At 39.5% G+C, this 14,060-nt stretch overlaps 1 protein-coding gene across 1 annotated transcript in view; it reads right to left on the bottom strand.

The window, feature by feature from the left end:
- LOC102205225 (venom phosphodiesterase 1) overlaps positions 1 to 14,060 on the bottom strand; it is a 48,213-nt gene that overhangs the window by 5,649 nt on the left and 28,504 nt on the right. The window contains exons 19-23 of the mRNA XM_005752047.1: positions 13,457 to 13,502; positions 12,861 to 13,015; positions 10,856 to 10,991; positions 4,367 to 4,444; positions 1,682 to 1,814 (exon numbers count right to left, since the gene is read on the bottom strand). Coding sequence (XP_005752104.1) covers positions 1,682 to 1,814; positions 4,367 to 4,444; positions 10,856 to 10,991; positions 12,861 to 13,015; positions 13,457 to 13,502 — 548 coding nt within the window. The remainder of the gene's footprint in view (positions 1 to 1,681; positions 1,815 to 4,366; positions 4,445 to 10,855; positions 10,992 to 12,860; positions 13,016 to 13,456; positions 13,503 to 14,060) is intronic.

Raw genomic sequence — 14,060 nt, 5'->3', positions numbered from 1 at the left:
TGCTTTACAGGTGAAAATAGAGCAACAGGACCGCTGAGTCTTTGACTTTATTTATTTTCTGCTGTGTTTTACTTGCATCTATTTGAAAGACTGAGTGTAAACACAAAAAATAATTATTTTATGAGCTGGAATGTGCAGAAAATAGGTTTAAATGTTAAACTCATTTATTCCAGTCAGAGAATGTTGCAGATAATTACATCTTTGCTTGATGCATAAAGTTAAAAGATTACAACTAATAAAACAAGTTTTAAAAAGAGACTTTTCCATTTGATTACATTTTGTATGATGGATTATGCAGAAAAAGTAGAATTGGGCTGAAAGATCTATCACTTTATCACCTCTTCAGGTTGTAAATCGTGTTTTTAAAAAGTAACTAAGTAACTAAGTAATTAATTACTTTTGAAAATCAGTAAAGTAATGGGATTACTTTTTGGGGAAGTAATCAGTAATTAGTAACTGATTACTTTTTTCAAGTAACTTGACCAACACTGGTGGAGACACACGGACACATACTGCGATCATATTGCTAATCTCTTATTTTGTTCATTTCTAGATCAAAAACAGCGCTTCAATAAAGTTTAGTTTCAATACAAACTGTCATGTTTCTGCTGTGGCAGGCAGAATGTAGGACACAAACACACGACTTGGAAGGCAGAGGGATGAACTAAAAGAGGCAGCTTTTATTGAGCTGTGAAAACTCGGGTGCCAAAATACAGGAAACAGAACTAGTAACAAAGAAGCCAGAGCACAAGACTTTAACAAGTTCCAATATAATCCTGAGACACACAGCAAAGAGTGGGTACAACACAGGACCTACATACACAAGCAGGACAATGAGAGGATGGGGAACAGGTGGTAACACAGCTGGGCCAAATCAGACCTAACGAGACACGGGGAAGCAAAACCAGACACACTGCGCACAGGACGTGGACTATCAAAATAAAACAGGAAACACACAGACTCAGGACACACAAGCTTAACACAGTAACTGGGGAGACATAGGGAACACAGCGACATGGGTGACTAGACATGAAAGGTGGGATACAGGGAACAGAGACTAAGCACAGGCTAAGAGAACTACTAAGGGAGGAAGGACTACAATCAGGAAGAACTAAAGAAAACCAAAACTACCAAAAACAATAACCTAATAATATAATTACAACGTACATCAAAAAGTTTTAAAATGCATTTTTTAAAATGAAAAACAAGGGAATTATCCTGATTGTACCATGATCTGTGTGAAGAACACCATTACACCAAATGTTGATTGGAGTGGTGAGTAATGGAGTTAATGATGAGATAAACAGTGTTTAATGGGATTCTTTTGGTTTCTGACACTTTTAGATAAGTAAACATGCCCCGGGTCAAATTGGTGTTCCTGAGAAGCGAACACAACACGAGGGTTAAAACCTTTCAGCATCTTTGTTCAGAAACACACCGTTTTTACTGTCCTCCCTCAGATTCGCTCTCATTTCTAATTTTGTGGAAAAGGGTAAAAAAGACAGAGTTCCCATTTAATTTCTTTACTTATTTGGGATGGATAGTGTGGGTTAGCACCAGGCCAGTTGGTTTTGGTCTTTTTGTTAAAAAGCATTAAGCTATTTGCACAATATCACAACTCAGTCTTTATGATGGAATTTTCAAAAGAAAATATTATCATTGGACTAGAAATAAAACTTACTGCTGGATCTGCTCTGGAGTGTCAAATCGTCCATCATAGTTGTAATCAAACACTGGACCCAATACCACATTCATGCCATTGTAAATGGAGGCATATTTCTTAAGCAGTGTGTTGTGGAAATAGTCCCAGATCCCTGAAAAAGAAGAGAAGATAAAGAAGTGAAGGCACAAAAGGAGGAAATGTCGTTTTTTCTTAGTCGTGGTCGTTGTGAGATTCTTTTGTTTTTGGTTCTTTGTTTATTGATTTGTTTTTGAATGACTTATGTCTTTGTTTGGGGGTTTTTTTGGAAATATTTTAAGATTGCTATTTTCCTTTTGTCATGGCTGCAGCAGTCGTGTGGCGTGGTGAGAAAAGGATTCAAAATGCAGGTACTGGCTGGGTGCGAGCGAGCGTTTATTTGTAGTGAAAGCAGAGTACAAAAGCAGAAAGGGCAACAAAACCTAAACTGGGGAAAACTAAAGAACCTGAAACCACACACACGGCATGAGGAGCGAATATGGCAGAGAGACGCAGAAATTACACCAGGTTACACAGACGACGCGACAAGGAACACAGGCAGGCACACACTATGGCTGTATCCCAATTCAGGGTCTGCAGCCTTAAAGGCCGCATTTCAAGGCCGATTACGTCACAGCGGCGCCCTGAAGGCTGTCCCAATTCAAAGGCTGCTCGAAATGCGTCCCTCAAATGCGTCCTTCATTTCCCTGAATTTTAAGGCTGTGGCAGTGTAGACTTCGTGGCCCAACATATCCCAGAATGCATAGCGCGGTGGTGGGTGTGGATAATTTTGCCGGAAAAAAACGGTGGATGAGGGGCGGGCGAAGAGTAAACTTTAAGTACTGAATATGATGTCACTTATTTATGTGCAAATGTTTAATAACGAAGAACATTAAAACATTACTGTTGGCCACATGTCGGCAAAGTCATGTGACATCAGTGACGTTTGTACTAACTTGGTTTTAAAGCCTTTACTTTAAAATATACTCCGTTCAATAGCTGAGCTTAATCTCACAGAGAATGATCAAAGCTCATGTAGAAACAAACAAATGAACAAAAGATTTTCTCCTTCATTTCTGTCAAACAAAGCTGTATGACACGTTTCCAGCTGTTAGTCTCATGGTTGCTAGGCAACCTGGGCAGCGCAACGGAGGCTAGACCGTCCCATTTCACAAGCCTCGCACTTCCGGCCTTAGCGGTCTTTGAGTACGCGGCCCTTGAGAACTGTTGAGGCTGCAGACCCTGAATTGGGATACAGCCTATAAATACACAGAAGGTAAGGAGGGAACGACACACCAGAGGGGAACACAGCTGATTCTAATTAAACACGACAGGACACAGACCTTCAAAGTAAAACAGGAAACTCAAACTGTTTTACAAACACAAACTCAGGGACGCAAAGTCCACGAGGGGGAAGAACACAGGTGGGATAATTAAAACACTGAACACCAGAACCAAACCCAACAACAAATACAAAAGCAGAAGAAACTAGAACAACGATAAAGTCAAAACGCTTGGTCACCGACCCTGGACCATGACACCTTTGTCATTATCACTTCCTCCAGCAGTCGGCTCGTATTCTAAGTTAATTTACTCTGTTTATATTCTAGATGCATCCATTTATGTAATGTGTATTTGTTACCTCAGCCGTATGTCCGTGTCTGCAGTGTTGGGAAGGTTACTTTAAAATGTATTCCATTACAGATTACAGAATATATGCCCAAAATGTATTTTGTAACGTATTACTTAACATATTAACATGCTTTTTACGAGCACATGAATGTACTATTGCTGTAATGATTTATTACTATTACCAATACCAACTAGATTTTTCGTGTTTTGTTTGGGTTTCCACCAGCGTGGAATTACCAAAAATAGAGAGGGCATAGCCGAACATATGAATATTACCATGGTAACTACAACGGTTTCAGTTACTCATATTTTGTATTTTAATTATGTAACACCGGTACATGTATTCCGTCTGTCTGTTGTCGCTGCGTGCTATCTTCATGTCTTTGTGTTGTGTTCTCTTTCTTCCTTGTAACTTGTGCGTAGTTCTGTTCCTTTGTCTTATCATCTGTAATGATCCCCAGCTGTGAACCCATGCAGTCTACACTCTGTTTGTCTGTCCTCTTAGAAGATTTTTATTGATTTCCAGGACTTCAAGTGCAGCTACACAAGATCTCGTTAAAGGCTGAATGAAAAGAATTGTTTCTCTGGTGCTGTCTACGAGGCAGAAGAGATCAAAGCAGAGACTTTGGTTTCCAACTCCAAAGACTTTAAAGACTGTGTTTTTGTTCCTGAGACAACAGAGTTTCTGGAGAATGAGCTGAACAATAATAAAAGTAACAGAGTGCTTTGTCTCGCAGACCACAAATCAAACATTGTTTTAGAGATGGCCCGTGATAAAGTGGTTTCTGACTGCAGCTGTGGCCCCCTGGGGAGTCCCGAGTCAGAACAGCTGCACTCTGCCTTCCACGCTGTCACCTTAACAAAATGTTCTTAGGACCCTCTGACTCAGGTGAACTTCCCTTCCATGTCTTTTTGATCTGTATTATTTTGCAATAATTTTATGTTCAGCAATAAAGTTGTTTTGTTGGTGTTTTTTCACAGCCACATGTTTTCTTTACAACCTCCAATAATATTGTGCATTACAGCTTTTTCAGTAACATTTAATGTTGCACTTACTCTTAAACTCGGAGTACATTGGTACCACATTACTCATCAGTAAAGCATCATACTGCTGGTCCGTCGTTGTATTAAGATCTGCAAAAACACAAAAGGAAATAAGGACTTTTAGAGGGTAACAGAAGGTGAGAGGCAGTACCACATCAGACGTAATTCAGACAGTCTTCAATAGGAATCCCTGGAGAAATTCTGTCACAGTAATGATGATGGTTGTCCTACCCCTGCATGTAAAACAACGTGAGGTTCACTAGTTTCACACAACTACCAAATTTCAGAAGATGTAGCTAAGTGTTCTTAATATTTAATTGCCTTTCTGTAATAACATGAATTATCATGTTTACCAAACAGTGAAATCGTGATCATCTTAAGCTTTCCTGTGTACAGTAGAAGTAGAATATGACATTTTGGGGAGAAAACAATATTTTTAAAGTGATTTTAACAGATTTGAGTGGCAAGCCTACACATGCAGCCGCTAGCCACCCTCACTCACAGCTCAGTAGAATAAAGGATGCTTACAGCTGGAACCAGGCTGCATTTTGGTACTTTGCTGAATTGCACTTCACTACAGCCACCATGTTGTTGCAAAGCAGCCACATCTGCTAATGCATGTTTATGGAGGCATTATTATTTTTCATCGATTTTCTGACTTCTTTTGCTCCTGAGTTTGCAAAATATTCTTTGTTCAAAGGAAGTTTCAAACTAAGTCACTAAATCTGACCGAAAAAACCAAAAAATAGTTTACCCTGCAAATGTTTGAGGTTTCATGCTTCTATGATTCACCCAATGCATTTTCTCTGCCAGCATTTATTGATATTTTACAGCAGTAGTTTTTCAAACTGTGGTACGTGTACCACTGGTGGTGCGTGGGCTCCCTCTAGTGGTTCGCAGGAAGTCTCCAATTTTTTTTTAAGATTAAATAATGTACCATGTTCTGACTGAGGGATTTCTGAAAAATTCAAACGTACAGCTCTGCTATCACTTCCAACATAAATGAAGACAGGAAACTAAACAGCAGTGACGTTTGTGGGGTTACTGAAGTTGGACTAGCTGGTATATAATGATGTGCTACATGGTGGCTAGCTACACAGCTATGTTAGCATAATATAAACACAGTGAAGCTGGAGGATGAACGCTAACTTTTTTCCACCAAAAGTTAACATGAGGGTTCCTGATGGTTAGGGACAAATGCAATCGCATGGCAGGATGCTGTAAACGGACCAAACTGCAGTCAGGAGAACAACTGAAATAATCCATCCACAATACGAGGTTAGTCATTAATATACTGCTGCATATTACAGCGTTACAGCGTAAGGGTTTCAAACTGGGTTTTAAAATGAACGGTGGTAATAAAAACCGAGAGAGGCCGACAGGGATCACTGACTGTTTTAGGTACTTGTTCAGATTAAATAGAGCAAGATACAAAGCATTAAAACATGTTAAAAGACAACAGCCTCAATAAATGCAGAGTAGTTTGGACCCAGAAGCAGGGTTCATCAGGTCATCACTTAAAGACCGGATATCCCACCTGCTGTGAATGTTTTAATGCAGTACAGGTGTTATTATCATCACATGTCACAACCTGTTTATGACAGTTAAAATAAATAACATTTATATAAGAAAATTGTCTTGTGTAAACTGTATATGGTGTTAAATAGGCCTATACTACTGTACTTTATTGTCCATCATAGGGGTGGTACTTCGAGAGCCATATATTTTATGAGGTGGTATTTATTGTGAAAAGTTGAGAACCACTGTTTTACAGAAGTCAATGCATCTGGCTCAGGAAATGGATGACTCATGTAGTTTCCACTGAAGCCAGTGTCTGGTTGTTGTTCTGTCTATTTGTGAAGGCCACATAATGACCTAACTAATGTTTGTGGAGTGTGTTCTTGGGCCAATTAGAGCAAAACAAGAAAGCTAAAGCACTTCAATAGTTCCATTTCATTGTTTCAGCTCTTTTTGTTATCATTTCTAATAAAGTTTGTTGGCATTTGGAGTTTTTGCTGTACTGTAAATAGTTCAGTCTCCTGACAGCTCTGCATTCACTTTGACTGCTTACCTGCATGCAACCAAACTGTGCAAAGGAGAGGAAAATGAGTGTAAACATATTGGAAACTCTAAATGTAAAGTTTCACATTTCACTAAATATATTGGTGAATATGTTTCTGATGCCAGTGATGCAGATCTTTTGTGCAAACATTTAGAACAAAACACCTGATTCAGATCTGCATCTTTCATCACTCGACTAAAACACTTTGAGCTATTCCCCGGCCTGCAGAGAATGATGATAAGGATGGCCGAGTGACAGTCTCTGCCATTGTCGGAGCAGTTAAGCAATTATTAATTCACTGCAGCTGTACCAAGTTCTCACACATTGTATCAGATACTGTTTGCCTGGAATTCATGAGATAAACAATGACCTCTTCCTGCTACACTCAGCTGGACAGAGAAGTACATCTGGTTGGTATGTGGAAGTAAGACCAGACAAAAAATGATTTCTCCAAATGTCTCCCTCTTGCTTCATCAGCCTGTTTTCCTCCAGTTCGTGCTGGGTTTGCATGCTTTACTGGCTTCCTGTTTTGGAGCCTATCCTAGCTGTCATATCCTCCTGAGAAGCAGCCTATTCATTTATGTCCTGTGTAATGGACATTTGTTTTTGGTCTACGTCTTTTGACTTATTTGGGCCACCCTACCAAGTACTAAATAGAGGATATCCTGGGCTCTCCATTGATATCTCATGTGTTTGGGTGGCCTCTTTAATCTTCAAAGAGGAAGGAAATCACAAAAAAGTTCAATGGAAAGATTATTTTTTCCTTGATTCTCAGGAGGATCTGGTGAGAGGCAGCAGACAAGTGACCCCGAGTCTGTTGCAGGGCCAACAGAGAGAATCAAACAACCATTCAGTTTAACTGTTACCCTACATTAGAGCCACTTCAACCTTCTTTGAACAGACTCTCACAGGATGTGAGAATGTAATCAGACTGCTTATCAGAGCGAACGTGTGGGTTTTAGAACATAGCATTAGCTGGCATAATGTTTGCTTTTAACCACCTGTTGTTGTCAAACCAGCTTATTTCAGCCGTCTGGAAATGGGAGGGTCACATGTCTAACCTCATGACAATAAGTAATTCTGACAATATTGTGAATAAACAAGCATGTTTATACACGTTTTCATGTGTTAGCAGGTGAGTGCTGTCTCTATCCTCTGGGTTTTCCTTCCCCGATGATAAAACAGGTCTGATGCCTCCTCCTTGAGAATGAAGGTGCATCAAGTTGTTGGAAGATGTGACTACAATATTCAGTCTACATTTATGAGTACAGTGTCCTTTTTTTCTATTAAATAACCTCAAAAAATACTTGATATGGACACTGGAACCACCAACCATCTCATTCGTATTTAGCTTGTTAGGGCTCTGCCTCCTGAGCCATGGCTACATTTTATCGAGAACTATTATAAAGTATACGTCGGTTACTTTGGTAAGAGAGTTTGTTAAACAGGTTTTCTTAATATATGTTGAGTTCCTCTCTGTCCACCCACAAACTGATTCAATCTTTCTTTCATTTCCTCATTCGTATGATCTTTGCAACATGATAGCACATGTGCGATCACACTAATTTGAAGAATTTTGTGTCTTTCTCTAAATTTTTTACATTTAAATTGACCACTTGTATGATCAATGTTACTGATGTAACAGCAGAGTAAACTATCATTGGACACTGCACTTCCACTGCACTTGGAAAATTATGTTTTTCACTCCCATCTACTCCCATACTTGTGGTCATTACATCAAAACTGTGGTAAGTTGATGAAACCCTGAATTATATTCAATTCAATATTGTTTATACAGCACCGAATCACAACAACAGTCGCCTCAAGGTGCTTTATATTGTAAGGTAGAACCTACAATAATACATACAGAGAAAACCCAACAATCATATGACCCCCTATGAGCAGCACTTTGGAGACGGTGGGGAGGAAAAACTCCCTTTTAACACCTACAGCATGTTCTAATCGCTCTAATAGGATATTATGGTCGACAGTATCGAACGCTGCACTAAGGTCTAGCAGGACAAGCACAGAGATGAGTCCACTGTCAGAGGCCATAAGAAGATCATTTGTAACCTTCACTAAAGCTGTTTCTGTGCTGTGATGAGCTCTGAAACCTGACTGAAACTCTTCAAATAAACCTTTGCAGATGATCTGTTAGCTGTTTGACAACTACTCTTTCAAGGATGTTTGATATAAAGGAAGGTTGGAGATTGGCCTATAATTAGCTAAGACTGCTGGGTCTAGAGATGCTTTTTGAGTAAAGGTTGAACTACAGCCAGCTTGAAGGCCTGTGGTACATAGCCGGTCATTAGAGATAGGTTGATCATATTTAAGATCGAAGAATTAATTAATGGCAGGACTTCTTTGAGCAGTTTTGTAGGAATGGGGTCTAAAAGACACGTTGATGGTTTGTGTAGTTCAGCATTTGCTCTAAATGCTGAGATGAATATTGTTTTTGTTGGGTTTCTGAAATGAGTGAAATTGGTTGTATAAAAATGGTGACATACCCAGTTCACCTAAAAACTATAGAGGAACTAAAAGTAAGTAAATTTTTAGACAGCAAATGCATCTAGTGAGATCTACTTGTGTTATTTCTTAAAAAATATACATCATCATAAATGTAGCACAAACATAGCAACAGTATATTGGATATTGCCACAGTTTTCTATATTACTATATAGTAATTCAGTTTAAAGCATTTTTAGACATTTTCAGACTAGAAATTGTAAATATGTAGATTTGTTTGTTTTATAACTATAAAGCAGTTTTACTATTGTAAATCTCTAAGCCTCAGAAAGCCTCTGTCTCATTCTTGCTCTCTAAAGCCTAAAGAGGAATTATGGATTTGATCAGCTGGTCCCTTCATGCAACTGACACTCTTTTCAGGGAGGAGCCTGGGACACTGGGGCTCTGCGCACAGCGTCTGCAGGTCGGGGCTGTCACTTTCATCTTTACGCAGGACTGTAAGCTGTCGTCTGTGAGGCGTGAGCGTGTTTGTTTGTAACATAGTTCATGGAGGAGAACAGCTGCTGACATAATGTGGATCCGAAGATCCATAACTGGCCTACCTGGGGTTGAAAGTCTCGATAAATGCACGGCGTTTCGGCGGGTACACCGGCTTCTGTGAGTGTGACGCTTATTTTGAGCGATGAAAAATAATAAAATATAATTTTATTTTTATATTTCAAAATCACAGTAATCTTCCAATTTAGAACTACAAGTTAAAAAGAACTAACATAAATAAAATACACTTCAGCTAAATACTTCTAATTTATTCTCCCAAACCACGCGGAGCTGCACTATACGGACCAAAGAGCCGCAGGTTGCCGACCCCTGGAACAGGCCCATGTTCAGTTTTTGCTTCCTGTAGTCTTGTTTGTCAGATTCAGCTGTGCTCCCTGGCGTTTCCTGTCTCTGCAATCGCCTGGTGTGTACATATTGTCCGAGTCTCTGTGTTCTTTGTCGTGTTGGCTGTGTCTTTCCTTGTGAGTTGTAGTTTTGGATTATTTGTTTGTGAGTTCAAGCGAAGTCGTTTTTGAGTTTTACTCCTCGTCTCGAAATTTCTGCAGGTTTGGTCTTATTGGACATCATCACAATGTTACACACAATGTATTATATTTGTGCCAGTGTCAGAAATGTAACAGTGTCAGTAACAATTCATAAATGTTTTTTTTAAGTTTGTGTTTTTCCTATTTTTTTAAATATACTTCTAATATGTTCGCACTTATAAAAACATAAACCCTAAATGGGCGAAGAACCAAATATGGTGCCTAAATGAAATGAAACATTTAGAAAAAGTCACACGGGTAAAGTGCTGCTCCCATAATAATTTAGAATTTGCATGTATATTAATGAGTGTCCTATAAACGCTTAACTTGTATATTCCACAGTCGCAGCACGGTGACACATTTCTCAGTCCAGAGTGATAATAGCGCTAAAATGGTTTGTAGACCTCATTGTTGTTGGTTTCAGTCATCACTCATGGTGAGCACTGTGTCAGCCTTTCCAGTAAACCCCCCCCCCCCCCCCCGAATTCTTAAACCTTGAGCTGAGTTAATCAAGGTTTATGGTTAGACTCAGACTTTGTTGAACCTGGTTTGTAGAACAGGATCCAACACACAATGATCAAGCACACACTGACATCAAGAGTGAGTCAGTGTGTGCTTGATCGTTGTGTCCAAGTTTAGACGAGTTTGGAAAATGGTTTATAGACACATTTGTGGGGAATGATGTGTGGGGGAGTCTGGAAAGAGTGTAACTGCGATGGAAATGCCCATCTTATTATAATCTATAAGAAAATTTAAATTTAAACAGAACATTACTGGGTTAGTGACTCTGTGAGTACTCATGTGGTCCCTCAACGCTGACTCCAGGTTGACTGGAGGTCAGTTAGCGTGCTTGTTGTGTCAGTTAGGATTTATGTGAGGATGGATACGTACTGGGTGGGTACAAAAAGGCTGAATGCAGGTTTCCAGCAGCAGTATACTGATCACATCTGGGACTCTGAGATGCTGAAATTCTCACATCAGCCCGAAAACAATCTGGTGTGACTGAAGGCAACGGGTCCAGGTTATTCTACAAGAATATGAAACATGCTTTAGTCATTTCAATTACAATTTCATTTCATTAACAGTTATTGTCAAATATTTCTGCCAAAGGAAAAATAGAAATCATGTCTAAAAACTGGTTATCACAAACACTTTGCTGCTTCAGTCTTTTATAGCAAACCAAGCACAGGGAGTACAACCACAAAGTGACCCACAGTTCTATTTGAGGAACATGTATTTTAAATTTATGTAAATTGTGAGGGTTTTACTTTGCCAGTTTTTCAACTTGTGCATGCTAGGGTTCACACAGAAGGAGCAGCGCCCGTGCTTGTGGGGACCAACAGCCCTTATAGGGACAAAACTTTGGTCTCCCCAAAGGCTTGGTGGCATTTTTCAGTGTCAGGGTTACAATAAGGTTAGGGTTAGGCATTCATTTTTGATGGTTAGGGTAAGCAACCAGGGCAGGGGTAGGGAACATTAGTCCTCGAGGGATGGTGTCCTGCAGGTTTTAGATCTCACCCTGGCTCACCACACCTGAATTAAATGATTCGTTTATTACCAGGCCTCTGGAGAACTTCAAGACATGTTGAGGAGCTAATTTAGCCATTAAAATCAGCTGTGATGGCTCAAGGACACATTTAAAACCTGCAGGACACCGGCTCTCGAGGCCTGGAGTTGCCTACTCCTGAACTAGGGAAAGCATTATGTCAATTAGATGTCTCCACAAAGATACAAAAACACAGTGTGTGTGTGTATGTGCGTGCATGTGTGTGTGTGTGTGTGTGTGTGTGTGTCAAACTGGATTGTGGTAGGAAGAAATCCAACGCTTCATGTTTGAACAGTCCGAGTGGAAGATCATTAGCCAAACTTCATCCACGCTGCATTTCTACTGTTGTTTAAATCATCACTTTTAAGGTGACAAAATCTGTGCGTCATCATCATTAAAATAATGAAACATTTCTCTCTGTTATTAGATCACTTTTTAATTTTCTGTTTGCATCATACATCATGTATCGTTTATATAGTGTATAATGTTGTAGCAGTCTGTATTTATAAGAGATGCCAAAAAGGCACCTCTGCATCTCTTATTGGTTACAATTATGTAACTGCAGTGATATCATGTTTCTTGAATATTGCATTAGTTGACTTCATATTTTAAATGCATTTAAATCGTTATACACGTGTCTTTGCCCTTTTTGGTTTAAGGTAAGAAATATGCCCAAACAAAACAAGCAGTAACACTTAACAACGTGATTCACAGCTTATAAGCTGATAGGTCAAGACTGTGATGATTATTGCCGCAACAACTAATAAATAACTACCCGCCAAATTATGTGTTGAGATGGTAAATACATAATTACATTTGGATGTCTTTAGAGGACTACTAGTGTGCACTTAGCACTTGTTCATAACTAACTATTCAATAGTTCACACATTAAAATATTAAATACTTAGTTTAGGGCGGTTTCACATTTTAGAAACATCAGCTAAAATCTCATCCTAATCCTAAAATAATCACAATTATAAAAGTGAGTGTATCCAGATTTTTATTCTATAAGAGTGAATAGTTGGAAACAATAATCAGACACACTTCATCTAACCCCCCCCCCCCGGATGGAGTTGGAAATTTCAAATGCTGCAAGTTCCTCATATGTTCACACCATCCATGATTCATGTGGAAACTGCATAAATCTTATTCACTGTGAGTCAGTAATTCTTTTTTGTCATATAAGATTTTTCAAAGAGTGATGGAGTTTTATAGAGCTACTGATTATCTCTGTGTCTTCACATTGAACTTTTATATCAATCTGAAGCCTAAACTTGTAATCAGATAACTACCCTCCTCCCCAAAAAACAACCCAGAACATTACATCTTATCACCAGAAAATGGACTTACAGGCTTGTCAATGGTGAAAGAGCTCCACAGGGGCATCAGGGCTTTGTGGCTATAGGCGCTGATGAATCCCTCCTGGTAGAGGATGCAATAACTCTGGTCAGGTTGCAGCATCCGGGGTCGACCAAAAAGCGCGTGCTTCTTTTCTGCAGCGGATGCTGAAAAAGAAATGAAGAATAATTGTCTTCATGATGTCTGCACCAGTAAGAGCATTTTCATTAAGATTGTGTTTTTATGCTTTTCCAGTCAGTTAGGGGTCAAATCAGAATTTAAATTAAAGAGCTTGGTAAGAAAAGCTCCTGGACTTCTTTAAGCCCTTTACATTTTCAAGAAACACCCAGTCCAGGAGCTTTTCTTACCAAGCTCCTTAGACTATGATGACCCGGGTGACCGAGAACCTTCACAGGCAGCATTGAGATGCAGGGGAATTTAACAAGGCAGAAAATGTGGAGGCATGCAAGCAAAACATGCCAATGTGATTAGTTTGATCAGATCTCCCTTTGAAAAAAATTGTCATGTAAATCAAAAATCCAGAAAAAAAAAGATCTTTAAAGTAGAGAAGAGAATCGTGGAGTCGGGAGCGAGTAGAAATGTCTCACCCTCCTCTGCACTCAGATTCAGTCGTTTGTTGATATCAGTTTCATCCTGAGGGAAGACAACATTTTCCTTTAGTCTAACCTGTAATGCTGCTACACTTTTTTCTACTTTGACATGATTGGAAGGTGAAACAAAGATTCAAAGATAGTAGTGGTAAAGGGATTGGTTCTTATATAATGTGTTCCTGCTCTGACCACTCAAAGCACTTTACACAATTTGTACATTCGCACGAGCACTTTTTTTCTACCCTGTTTCTAAGTGTTTCTAATATCTAAGGATATTTGCAGACTGGGCTCAAAGCACCAGCCTTCCAGTTGGTGACCTGCTCTACCATCTGAGCTACAGCTACCGCGAATATCAGTACACTGAGCCGCTGGCAGTTACAAATCGCAGCCCTTAGACATGGTTAATATCTTTGTGATGGACGTGTCGATCTGTTGATAAGCCAGGCTCTGATCTTTCGTCTTCAGCTTGCTCAGAATGCTGCAGCCCGACTCGTGACAGCCACATACAGTGGGGCAAAAAAGTATTTAGTCAGCCACCGATTGTGCAAGTTCCCCCACTTAAAATGATGACAGAGGTCAGTAATTTGCACCAGAGGTACAC

Source organism: Pundamilia nyererei, unplaced genomic scaffold (assembly GCF_000239375.1).
Source record: "Pundamilia nyererei isolate P.nyererei 1_Seehausen unplaced genomic scaffold, PunNye1.0 scaffold00340, whole genome shotgun sequence".
NCBI lineage: Eukaryota > Metazoa > Chordata > Actinopteri > Cichliformes > Cichlidae > Pundamilia > Pundamilia nyererei.
This window is presented reverse-complemented; position numbering and strand designations above follow the sequence as displayed.